At 40.1% G+C, this 13,461-nt stretch overlaps 2 protein-coding genes across 3 annotated transcripts in view; one reads left to right on the top strand and one right to left on the bottom strand.

The window, feature by feature from the left end:
* The window catches only part of BOLL (boule homolog, RNA binding protein), a 54,403-nt gene extending 45,819 nt beyond the window's left edge, over window positions 1–8,584 (bottom strand). The window contains exons 1-3 of one of the 2 annotated variants that reach the window (XM_033113064.1): window positions 7,983–8,584; window positions 3,878–4,021; window positions 279–370 (exon numbers count right to left, since the gene is read on the bottom strand). In XM_033113064.1, coding sequence (XP_032968955.1) covers window positions 279–370; window positions 3,878–4,021; window positions 7,983–8,003 — 257 coding nt within the window. In that variant the 5' untranslated portion in view covers window positions 8,004–8,584. The remainder of the gene's footprint in view (window positions 1–278; window positions 371–3,877; window positions 4,022–7,982) is intronic. The other variant, XM_033113065.1, reaches the window with a different exon arrangement.
* PLCL1 (phospholipase C like 1 (inactive)) overlaps window positions 1–13,461 on the top strand; it is a 406,607-nt gene that overhangs the window by 78,913 nt on the left and 314,233 nt on the right. The window lies entirely within an intron of this gene.

Raw genomic sequence — 13,461 nt, 5'->3', positions numbered from 1 at the left:
AGTGCTTGCTATCTAATACTGCATGGTCCCTTACCCTATGCAACAAAAACTTCCCAACAAATTAAAGAATACTAGATTGTCTCCCTCCCTTCAAAACACACACACACACACACACACACACACACACACACACGGAGATCAAAAGGTAGAAGGAGGAAAGAAGAGAACACAAAATTCTCTTTTTAAAAAATGGAACTACAGTAAGTTACCATACAAAACACAGTAATCCAATAAAAACACAATTGTTAATTCTATATACTATCTATAGTGATACTAACCCTTTGGACACTCCAGCTCTGTCATTTACAATCTTCACTTCTTTTACAGACCCATACTGGGAAAAAAATTTTCTTAAATCATTTTCATTTGTCTAATGGCATAAAAACACAAAAAACAATTTTTAATTAATAATAGATGAAACAACTTTAATGCTTTGTTGGAGATAGAAAAGTTTATAAATAAATAATATGAATATAAGAATACCTCTCAGCATAAAAACAGTGCATGAAACTACTAGGTTATTAAAATCAATATATGTAAATACTTTGCTTTATACAGTAACTAATGTTGTTAAACATAGCTTAACCATAAAAATTTTAAGGCGAATTGTTTGAAAACTACAAAGAAAGCTCACTATTTAAAGGAATTCTTGTTCTCTAGTTGGCCGATTATTAGGGGAAAAAAAAATTTAAATTAGCCATGGCTATAATGACAGTAAAGGCATACAGGTATCCCCCACTTTTGGCAAGTTTGCCTTATACTACTTTGCTTTTACAAAAGACCTACATTAGTACCTGTTTGAGCTAACCAAAAGAAATCCAAAGAGGACTTTCACTTTTAGGAAAAAAGGTGAAAAGTGAAATTAGCATTTAGCGTTTGTTTTGCAGAGAGCCTTTATAGAGGCAATGTGCAACCTGAGCAAAGAGAGTGACATTGCCAAGCTCCTTCCTCTGGAAACGTACTCAGCATATCAGTATCAAGCTGCCATAGCTTTGAACTGTGTCTGTGAACATCTGTGCTTTATCTCAATTTATTTTGCGCATCTCCTAGCAAGATGTGTCCTAATGTATCAGAAAAGTCTAAGAAAGCTTGTAAGGGTGTTTTGCTTAGCATAAAACTAGACATAATTATACATATTTGGTAAGGATTTAGTAGGTTATATTTTTGGATCCGGAAACGTTCAAAAAATTTTCCATATACAAATGCTTCTTGGCCTTACAACATTTTGGTAGACGAAAGGTTTCATAGGAAAGCTCTACTTTCAGAAAGCAGGGGGAACCTGTATTACTAACGGGGACCACAGTCATGGAAGTGGAAGTAGGTTATGTTGGCCTACACCAGTCACTATTTTAATCAGCATAGTCTCCAGGAAGAGTAAGATTCTAGGAAAGGGATATATTTCCGAAAGTACTTGAACTCAATTTCTTATAACAATGAAGTAGCTACAAGATTTAAAGTTTCTAGGTGCTTTGTCTGTAGTCAATATACATTTCAGCTAGATACAGACATGATAATATTCAAAATAAAAACTTGAGTCAAAATAGACTAATGTACTAGATGCTTACAAAGATGGTTTTGGCATATTTGATTTTAATTAAAATAGTCTCATAGAAGACTCATACCACCTATTCTCAGAGTAGTCGCACTAAATTCATTGTAATTTCATTTTGTGCTTCAGCTGTAACTGTTTGCCCTCAAGAGGAACTTTAAATATCCCTAGAAAAATGTTTCTTCATATACATAAACAAAGACATGCCTCACAGTAGAGCTATGCCTCTTGAGTTTCACTGCTACCTCACTGCTTACATATACTATCGTTTTTTAGTTAGTAACCTACAGCCTGCTAAACTGCATGATGACAAATACCGAGTTAATCTAACAATAAATAAATACAAAATGGAATCAACACTAGAATAAGGATTTCTATTAGAAATTTGAAAAAAAATTAATTCAAACTATTCTCTGGTAGAAGAATCACTAGCTCAAATTTGCAACTCCACTTCTCAGTTGAAAAGTTAAAGAGACAGAAAGTCAAGATGATTAAATATTAAGAGAGATGGGGTGCAGGCTTCTAAAAAGAAGAGTTTAAAAAAGTTTGAGACTGTTTGCTGCTACAGAAAACTATTTCATTGCTGGCATTTATCTTTGATTTTGGAAAAGGTCTAAGTATAAGGGAGGGAACTCCAGAAGTTATCCTAAAACTATGACTGCATTGTTCCAATGGCCTCCAAAGTTCATACTGAAATTGTAGGTCTCAGTAACCTAGAATAACCTAGCCACAAAAATATTTACATTTATTAATGATTCATTTAAAATATATACTAAGCTATTGTAATATAAATTTGAACAAGAATACTCAATTTGAATATTTATGGTGAGCCATTAATATTTTCCATAGAAACAGAAAAACTTAAAAAATAAGCATTTCATAAGAAGTCATTTTACTTACTTTATTTTTAGTGAAACAATCATATATTTGCTTAAGGTTCATAACGTTTCTCTTGAGCAGGAAAAAAAACAATTCCATCCAAGTTGTGACAGATTGATTACAGGGAAACAGTGAGTTATGTCAAATATCATACCTTAATAGCATAGGATTTTTTTTTTTTAAATTAAGAAAGACAACTCTCCCTGTAATTTCCAATATATAATATGGAAGCTTGGAAATCCTTCCATATATCCACTTGGAAGTAAGGGTATATCCCACTTAAAATATCCATGCATGCCTTTCCTGTAGTTATTTACTACTACTTCCCACATGAGGATGCTGCAAAACATCTCTCAAAGTATGCCTCTCTGAAATGGCTTATTACATTATATAAATATACTACTGTCAAGATGCTTTATTCTGTCAAGAACACAGGCCTTTTTTGGTGATCACATTCTAAATTAGGTGATAGAAAGCAATTTATAAAAGATGGAAATCTAGTACATTACTCAGGAACCTAAGATAAAAGTTGGGATAAAAAAACAGGGTTTCATTGGGGTGGCCTGTTAGCTCAGTTGGTTAGAGCGCGGTGCTCTTAACAACAAGGCTGCCGGTTCAATCTCCACATGGGCCACTATGAGCTGTGCCCTCCACACTAGATTGAAACAATTACTTGACTTGGAGCCATGGGTCCTGGACAAACACACTTAAATTAAAAAAAAGTTAAAAAAACAACAGGATTTCACAGGACTAAGTGTGTGTGTGTGTGTGTGTGTGTGTGTGTGTGTGTGTGTTGAGTCTTCTTTTATAAATTATAATCACTCATTATTTGGGCTATTGGAGTACTCTGCAAGAAAGTATAATTAGTATAGTATGGTGAAATGAAGACTATGGAGCCAAGAGGCAGTAAAGTAAGATTCTAGTCTTTACTCTGTCACCAAGTAAGTAGGAGTCTATAGACATGTCAATTATATTGAGACATGTCTCAATTTTCTTGTATGTGAAATTTGACAATTATATATGCTCTAACCTCCATTTTTTTAAAAATAAATTTTATTGGGGAATATTGGAGAACAATGTGTTTCTCCAGGGCCCATCAGCTCCAAGTCATTGTCCTTCAATCTAATTGTGGAGAGCGGAGCTCAGCTCGGAGTCCAGTTGCCGGTTTCAATCTTTAGTTGCAGGGGGCGGCTCAGCCCACCATCCCATGTGGGAATTGAACCGGCAACCTTGTTGTTGAGAGCTCCTGCTCTAACCATCTGAGCCATCCGGCCATCCCTCCATTGTTTTTTAAAAGATTCTGTATTTTAATACAATTTGAAACCTATTAATTATTGTACAAATAGCAAATAGGTTATCATTTTTATAGTTGCACAAAGAAACAATTTCTGAGAAATAAAATAACTTCTAATGCAAAAATTACACCATGTTACATGCATAAATAGGTACCTTAAAGTCAATTCCTCCTACAAAGATGCGATTAGGGATCACTGTTCCATATCTTGGGGCACTTGTTGGGTTATTCAAAGGCACAGGTGACACAGGATTAGGGGATGAAGATAATGAATCTGTTTGCGTCTGATTTGATGTTTGCTGTAAAACAAAATTCTTTTGAACTTTTAGCACTTGTTGCAGGCTGAAATCATGTACCTTTAAATAAGATGCGTCATTTAATAAATTGTAGTATTTTAGACTTTAATTTTATTCTAATATTATGAAGATTATAATTAAAGCTAATGACTTTTTAGGGCAACATGGATAGGAAATGTAAAAATCGACTTCACTACAGGGAAATTTTAAGTATATTACTTAAATATACTTATGTTAATTATTAAGTATACTATTTAAATATTAAGGAGAAATATTAAACTCAAAAAGAAGTTTGAGAAAGAGAAAAGCAGCTCTTGGACAGCTAAGAGCCAGCCTGGCATAACTAATTAGGTCCTGGTGATGGTAGGAGATGGTCTAAAACTCACAGCTAGGCTGTGACGTTCTTTGGTTAACAGAACACCAACATCAGGCAAGGCTACTCTGTGATTGTGATGGATCAAGATAAAAAGAAGACTACCCAATAATCATGTCTGAACATTGACACAAACAAAAGCACTGTCCAAACCACAAGAATGACCAAACATTTCCTCTCTTCTGGCTTAAATGAGTGATTGCTCACTCCCTTATCAATCACAATTAGCCTCCATCTACTTTTCTTGCCTTCTAGATAAGAATTAACATACCAATCATAACATATTCCCACATCCTGACAACATGTATTTCAGAGTAAAGCCCTTCTCCTTTCCCCTCTAAAAATGCTTAACATAAACCTAAATCCTATAGTAAGTTCTTTCTAACACTCTCTTACCGAGAGGCCCCATGGTATATGTTCTTCCTAGTTGCAACAATTCAATAGACCCAACATTATGAAACTACAGCTGTGATCCTGGCAGTCTCTGGTTAAAGAACATTGACAAGTTAATAAACACTGACATTCAAATTCACTGTTTTTCAGCTCTTGCATCAATTTTTTAAATGTACTTGTCAATGTGAAGATTGGACTGATTTTGTAAAAATAAGCCTCCAAAGCTTGAGAACAGAATTTTGAAAAGAAACCAATTCAAGAACTTGCTAATTAATTTCCTTCTGGAAATACCAAATAGACACATGAGACAGTCTAATATACTAAATGAGTATTTCAAAAAGCTTGAAGTTCATAATTTCAATTCTCTGAGAAACAAATACATGTAAATGGATTTCCAACTTAGATAATGAAGTTGTTCTTTTTCACATTTGTTCTTCTCTTTCACTTCATTAGCCAATAAAACTATAATCTCTAAATTAATCTCTGCAAGATGTATAGGGAAATGACTAGGCCAGTGGTGACGAGGGGTGATAGGCTGAACCTTACGGACTCTATTCTACATCTAGTCTTAACCTTTTCACTCTGTTAATTGATTTCAAGTTTGTTCTCCAAAATGTGTCAAAAATCCACAGAAAATAAGTACAGTGTTTATATTTTTAAGTAAATCAGTTAAGGTGCTACATTTTATTAAAGTAAATGATTACTTTAAAATATAAAAATTTCCTATTGTTATTCATTCTTGAAAAACACAAAAATATAGAAGAATGTACATCCTAAACTTCCTTTCTGGAACACTGAGCTCGTGGGGTAAAGTCAAACGCTACAGTCAGCAGCATGGAAATATCATTTGACTATAGACGAACGTCGCAGCGAACATGTTAAGAGGGAAGTAAACACATGCTCCCTCATAAGGAAGTTCATAAAAAACATCTGTTAAACCACAGAAAAGTCATCACATTTTAATAATTGCTATGCTGTTGTTTCTAATGAAAGAAATTGGGAATCTATTCTTAACAGCATTCTCTCTGGGCATTTGGAGGTTATTTGTAACTTCAATCACCTTATTTGTAGGACATTTGTAGAATAGATGATTCTGGGATGCTTATTTTTTTCAACTGTAGATGTGTATTGCTAGACATAATCGAACAGCTCTAGTAGATATAATCGTATCTCTCTGCCTATTTAGAATGTAGAAATGACCTATTTGCAAAATTTTAAAAAAAGTCTTCATGAAATTCTTTTCTTAAAAACAAAATGAGCTCAACGGATGAACTCATTTGTCCTCAGATTTGTTGAAATAAAAGTCAACCCCATTTTTTTTTTCCATTGAGAGAGGGATGACATGAACTCAAGTGGACAGTGCTTTATTTCCAACCTTGAGAAACTAGTTAAATGATAATGAGACAAGAGAAACCAACTTTTTACATCCAATTCACTTCATCCTCCTGCTCTATTGTGGGTTCCAACTGCTTTTTCTCCTTACCACTTATCACTTTCCAACATATTATATAATTTATATTTATTGTCTGTCTCTTTCCACTATAATGTACCGTTCATGAGGAAAGAGGTTTTGCCTGTTTTGTTCACTACAGCATCTAAAGTAGTGATGGTACATAATGCATTTCCCTGAAAATAAGACCTAGTCAGACAGCCAGCTCTAAGGGGTCTTTTGGAGCAGAAATTAATATAAGAGTCGGTATTATATTATAATTATATAAGACCTGGTATTATATTATATTATATTATATTATATTATATTACATATGACCCAGTCTTATAGTAAAGTAAGACTGTGTCTTATATAGTTTTTGCTCCAAAAGATGTATTAGAGCTGATTATCCAGCTAATTTCGGGGAACCAAGGTAGCTGGTATACAACAAATATTTGTTGAACGAATTAATCAGTTCTTTCTGCTCATAATATGCCAACCATTAAGTCTGAAGGCTGAAGAACACACTGAATTAATAGCCTAGAAAATATTTTAATGTTATCAGTAACAAGGCTCAGGTAGAGGCAACACCTAAGCTCCTTAGAGAAGGTTAGCCATTCATTGAGTTAAACCTCAATACAGCCTCAAATCCCGCTGAAAATAATTTTGCAAATGTATGAAAAGCATCCAGGTAGGTGCTGTTATTGTGTTAGAAGGGTCACTACGCAGTAAACTTCCAGTACTATTAAAAATTTCCTCCAAAGTAATGTGCCCTCACTGCCTCCACCCCTTGACAATTAACCTCGAAAGCTATGATCTACTTTTCCAATGAAGACAATAGTAAGAGAGCGAGCTAACCGTCGCAGTCACGGCCTCGACGCTTCTTCCTCTCCGAGGCCAGCAAGATGAGGCGCTGGGGGAAATGGCCGCGGAGACAAAATCTTCGGGTTCTCTCGGGTCATCGTGAACTTGGGCACTGACACGGGGATCCACCCCCTCCCCACCAAAGTGCGGGAGGGAAAAGAAGGCCAACCAGCGAGAAATTTTGCCCCACAAACCCGCCAGCAGTGGTGGCGGGAACCCTTAACGGTACCGACCCGACGTCGACGTCGGCCTAGTGAGCAGCTAACCCCGAGGCCCGCGCGTGGCGCGTGCTGATTGGCTGTTGGCAGAGCGCAGGGTGGGGCAGCACGTTGCCGTGGGCCCTCTGGCCAGCTTGGTCTCCTGCCCTCCCCGTGTTCCGCCCTGATCCGCTCTGGGCGTGGACTCGGTGCTAGAGTGTCAGGGTCTGGCCTGGGCCGCTGGTGCCCCCACCCCCAGTTCTCTCAGGCTTTCCAGCCCCCCACTAATAGGTGGGGAAAAGAGGCGTCAGCCGCCCTGACAACTCCTTGCGGTGGGCGGCTGGGCTGATGAGTCCGGCAAGGAGCGAGCGTCAAAGACACAGCCGAGCCCAGTTTCGGCGGGAAAGCTGTTTCTCTCGCCCGGACCCTGTGGTGCAGAGGGCCCAGTCACGCGCGGCCTCCCGAAACCTCTCAGCCGTTTCCGAGGTCCCCCAACCCACCAATACCCAGTCCAAGGTGGCCGCACCTTTCCGACCCCATGACACGATCCGACGGCGTCTGCGGGAGGGCTGCTCTTCAATGTGGGCCTTCTTCCCAATAAAATAGTGGGTGTTTTGAACTCCAGACCTCAGCCTTCAAACCCCTGAGGGACGCAGTCCACACTGCTCCTTATCCCCGCTACGCCGGGGCCCTGAACACTGTACTCACCGTCCCAGAATCGGTCTCCATCTTCTACGCTCTTCAGAACCGGGGGGAAGGGTACAGATACCTCAAGTTTGAAAGCACCTTCACACCAATGAAGCAACACTACGTTTCCCGACGGAGACTCCCCCTAGCGGCGGGGAGGCAGTGGCAGCTTCAGGGGGCGCAGGCTAGTACCCGGGGCCTGAACCTGCCACCGGGGGACAGGGTGGGGAGGGCCAGGGGACGACGCCGGGGGTGGCGGGGCGGCGGGGCGGGCGGGCGCCTCAAGCTGGGGAGGGGCGCGAGCGGGCGGGTTTCGGCGGTGGCCCTTGGTCGCCGAGGTGGGCCGTCTGAGGGGCACAGCGTGCCGCAAGTCGGGGCGGGCCTGGGGTGTGCGGATCGAGGGCTCGGTGTGCGGATCTGGGGCCACTCTCGCCTGCTTTCGGACGGCTGGGGAGGAGAGAGCGAACGGTCATGCAAAGCTCTATGCACCGCACGCCTTTCCCTCTTCTCCCCTTTGGAGAAAAGTCGGCCTCTGGGACTGGTGGGTTTCCAGAGGTGGAGGTGACCTCAGGCTTTACTAAGGTGCAAGAAGCCGGTTGAGGGATGACGTCAGAAGGCTGGTGCAAGCGAGGAGGGTAGTTTTCAGAGTCAAACTCTGACCCCCCCTGGGCCTGACGCGCCAAAGTCGGAGACTCCGGAGAAGCTGCGGACGCCGCGCTGCACCTGTTGTCGCCGTCACTCATCCCCACGAGCGGGCGGGGCGGCGCGGGCCGCTTGGCCAGGACCCGGGGCACAGTCCAGTCCCGGCTCCGGCGCCTGCCCCAGGCCCATGCCCCGAGCAGCTCCCGCGGGTCCGACCCAACTGAGTACCGCTTGGCCGCAGCGAATTTTCGGGAGTCGGTCGGTAACTAAGCCACCCTCGCGCCAGAGAGGGTGAGGACTGTGCGATTTGGCTGCAGTGGCTTTAGCTGCCGGTAGCCTTGGGATCTCCTCTGAAAGAAGACTGCTTTATAAGAAATATTTCTGAAAGGTAGCTGAGAATTATGTATGCATTGCCATATAACATATTAGCGATATATATAACATAATGGCGATATATAAAAAAAACGTAACCAAGTTGTAAATAATTACTAGATAAACTTATATAATGGTTATTATAGCTACCGTTTATCAAGACCTCACTTTGTGCCACTCACAGTGCTTTATAATCAGTATCATTTAGTCATTTCATTTTCACAACAACTCTTCAGATAGACTCTACTATTATCTTCATAGTACAGGAGAGGAAATCGAGATTTGGAGGTTAAGTAATTTGGTCAACGTCTAAAAGCAATAGCACGTTTAACCGGGATCTCTCTGACAACAGTTCATGTTCTTAATCATTTTGCCATATATTTTGAAAAACCAGCATCAACAATTTTTAAAAGTTACATCAGTAGTAACTTTTGTACTCTTTGTTGTAAAAATTTGACTTTGGGATATTTTACTTTCAAGATAAAGGGTTAAAAATAAGCAGTGTGACTATATTAATTTTAATTTGTTCAAAGATTAACTCTTCATATTATTTACAAAAAATAAAAAGGGAAACAATTTTTGTTAATTGAATATAGTTCAACTAAAACGTCCTAAAAGTCATTATACATTTCTGCATGCAATATAAGCTCACGTTTCAGTGTCTGTGGAAACAGAGTATACAAACCTATTCAAATTAAAACATATTCTAGAACAGAATAATTTTGCTGTTTAATACCATTAGAACTGATCTTCTTTGGGCATTTTTCCATGATAGATTTGATAGGTATTACTTTCCTCCCTTTTTCCCCAAGTCTTTTTTTTTTTTATAAACACTTATTTTTAAGACTGTATTCACCACAGTAAGGTGTTCAGCCTGTGACCCTGTGATGCACAAATTAATCAACACAATTTAGGAAACATTGACTTTATTTCAAGGTCTTTATTGGGTGCTAGGGAGATACAGTGTATATACAGTATGGTGATTCTCTTTTCTATGTCTAACTCTCTATTTTTTTTGGGGGGGGGAGGGTTCTGTCTCCTTACTGATTTCTTTCTTTTCCTTTAATTCTTGCTTTATTTTCTTTTTAAAAAGATTTTTACTGAAATATAGCTAACATATAATATTGTATTAGTTTCAGGTGTACATCATAGTTATTCAACAGTACCCACCTAGCATTATACAGTTATTACCACATTATTGATTTTATTCCCTATGCTAAAGAAGTGATCACCATGATAAGCCCAACAACCATCTGACACTGTACCACGCTATCACAATATTATCATCTTTTCCCCCCTTTTAAAATTTTTCAATTAGAGTTGACATTCAATATTATTTTATATTAGTTTCAAGTGTATAGCATAGTGGTTACACATTTATATAATTTAGGAAGTGATCCCCTGACTAGTACCACCTAGCATTATACATCGTTATTACCATATTATTGATTATATTCTCTATATTTTACACCACCCCATGACTATTTTGTAACTACCAACTTGTATTTCTTAACCCCTTCACCTTTTTCACCCTGCCCTCAATCCCCCTCCCATCTATCACCCCAATAGATCTAGTACCCATCTGACACCATACATAGTTATTACAATATTATTGACTATATTCCTTATGCTCTACACTACATACCCATGTCTACTGTATAACAATCAATTTGTACTTCTTACTTAATCCCTTACCCTTTTAACCCACCTCCAACCCTCCTCCCATCGGGCAACCATCAAACTGTTCTCTGTATCTATGAGTTTGTTTCTGTTTCATTTGTTTGTTTATTTTGTTCTTTAGATTCCATTTATAACTGAAATCATATGACACTTGTCTTTCGCTGTTTGACTTATTACATTCAGCACAGTACCCTCTATGTCCATCCATGTTGTCGCAGATGGCAAGATTTTGTTCTTTTTTATGGCTGAATAATAATCCATTATATATATATGTACCATCTCTTCTTTATCCATTTATCCATTCAGGGACAACCAGGCTGCCTTCATATCTTGGCTTATGCAAATAATACTGTAATGAATATATGGAAGAGTACATCCCCTTGAGGTAGCATTTTGGGTTTGTTTGGATAAATATCCAGAAGTGGAATTACCAGGTCCTTCTTTATCTCTTGTTATAGTGTTTGTTTTAAAGTCTGTTTTGTCTGGTATAGTATTGTTACCCCAGCTTTTTGTTTGTTTGCTTCCATTTTCATGAAATATCTTTTTCCATCCCTATACTTTCAGTCTGTGTTTGTCTTTCGATCTGCTGTAAGTCTCTTGTAGGCAGCATATTTAAGGATCTTGTTTTCTTATTCATTAAGCCACCCTATCTTTTTTTTTTTTTAAAGATTTTATTGGGGAAGGGGAACAGGACTTTATTGGGGAACAGTGTGTACTTCCAGGACTTTTATTTTCCAAGTCAAGTTGTTGTCCTTTCAGTCTTAGTTGTGGAGGGCGCAGCTCAGCTCCAGGTCCAGTTGCCATTGATAGTTGCAGGGGGCGCAGCCCACCATCCCTTGTGGAAGTCGAACTGGCAACCTTGTGGTTGAGAGGATGCACTCCAACCAACTGAGCCATCCAGGAGCTCAGTGGCAGCTCAGCTCAAGGTGCCGTGTTCAATCTTAGTTGCAGGGGGCGGAGCCCACCATCCCTTGCAGGACTCGAGGAATTGAACTGGCAACCTTGTGGTTGAGAGCCCTCTGGCCCATGTGGGAATCGAACCGGCAGCCTTCGGAGTTAGGAGCATGGATCTCTAACCACCTGAGCCACTGGGCCGACCCTCAGGCACCCTATCTTTTGATTGGAGCATTTAATCCATTTACATTGAAAGTAATTGTTGATAGGTGTGTAGTTATTGCCATTTCATTATTCATATTTTTGATTTATTTTCCATCTTAAAGAAGTCGCTCTAAGATTCCTTGTTGTACTGGTTTGGTGATGATGAATTCCTTTAGCTTTTTCTTGTCTGGGAAGCTCTTTATCTGTCCTTCGATTCTAAATGATAGCTTTGCTGGGTAGAGTAATCTTGGTTATAAGTACTTGGTTTTCATCACTTTGAATATTTCCTGCCAATCCCTTATGGCCTGCAAAGTTTCTGTTGAGAAATCAGCTGACAGTCTTATGGGGGCTCCTTTGTAGGTAACTAACTGCTTTTCTCTTGCTGCTTTTAAGATTCTCTCTTTGTCTTTAACCTTTGGCATTTTAATTATGATGTGTCCTGGTGTTGGCCTCTTTGGGTTCATCTTGTTTGGGACTCTGTGCTTCCTCGGCTTGTATACCTATTTCCTTCTCCAGGCTAGGGAACTTTTCTGTCATTATTTCTTCAATAGGTTTTCAATTCCTTGCTCTCTCTCTTCTCCTTCTGGTACCCCTATGATGTGAATGTTGTTATGCTTGATGTTCTCCCAGATGCCCCTTAAACACTCCTCAATATTTGGGATTCTTTTTTCTTTTTGCTGTTCTGATTGGGTGTTTTCTGCTACCTTCTACATCACTGGTTCAATCCTCTGCTTTATCTAATCTACTGTTGATTCCCTGTAATGTATACTTCATTTCTGTTATCTTTATTTCGTACTGGTTCTTTTCGTGTTTTCTATCTCCATTTTTGTTTCCTATCTCTTTGTTGAAATTCTCCCTGAGATCACTGAGCATCCTTATAAACAGTGTTTGGAACTCTGCATGTGGTAGATTGCTTGTCTCCATTTTGTTTAGTTCTTTTCCTGGAGCTTTGTTCTGTTCTTTGATTTGGGACATGTTTCTTTGTCTCCCCATTTTGGCTGCCTCCCTGTGTTTGTTTCTATGTATTAGGAAGGGCTTCTATGTTTTCTTGTCTTAGTAGAGAGGCCTTATGTAGTAGGTGTCCTGTGGAACTCAGTGGCACAGTCTTCCTGGTTGATTGAGCAATGCACTCCAGATGTGTCCCTTGTATGGGGTGTGTGTGCCCTCCTCTTGTAGTTCAGCCTTTGTTGCTACTTGCACATCAATGGGAGGAATTGACTCTCAGGATCATTGGTTGTGAGGACTGGCTGTGACTATAGTGGAGGAATTGTGGTGCAGGGGCTGACCCTATAGAGCAGGATCTGCCTCAACAGGGCTCTGGTGCCTGCCCAATCTGCCCCTTAGTTGTGTCGTCTTTGGAGGTGGCTGGGTGATGCTCCAGCTCGTTTCAAAGCTGGCCACTGGGGGCGTCAGGCCCCAGGACCACCTTGGAGGGTATCCACTACAGGTCAAGCTCAGCTGCAGCCTGTGCCCCACCCAGGGCCACCCAGTAGGAGCCACAAAGAAATCTGCAGATTGCTGCCGCCTGTGCTGTGCTTGGAAGTTTCTAGAGAGGCTAAGCTGCGAACCACGGTCAGCTGCTGCTAGTGCCGGACTTAGAGCTGCTCAGCCAGAAGTACAAGACACACTTAAGCCAGATGCTGCTTGTCTGGGTTCCACAAACCTTTGAGAGACCTGAGGAAAGTTTGAGCCAAGGCAGGCGGTTTAT

Source organism: Rhinolophus ferrumequinum, chromosome 8 (genome assembly GCF_004115265.2).
Source record: "Rhinolophus ferrumequinum isolate MPI-CBG mRhiFer1 chromosome 8, mRhiFer1_v1.p, whole genome shotgun sequence".
In the NCBI taxonomy this organism is placed as follows: Eukaryota; Metazoa; Chordata; class Mammalia; order Chiroptera; family Rhinolophidae; genus Rhinolophus; species Rhinolophus ferrumequinum.
Note: the sequence above shows the minus strand (reverse complement) of the source record. Positions and strands in the feature narration are given on the sequence as shown.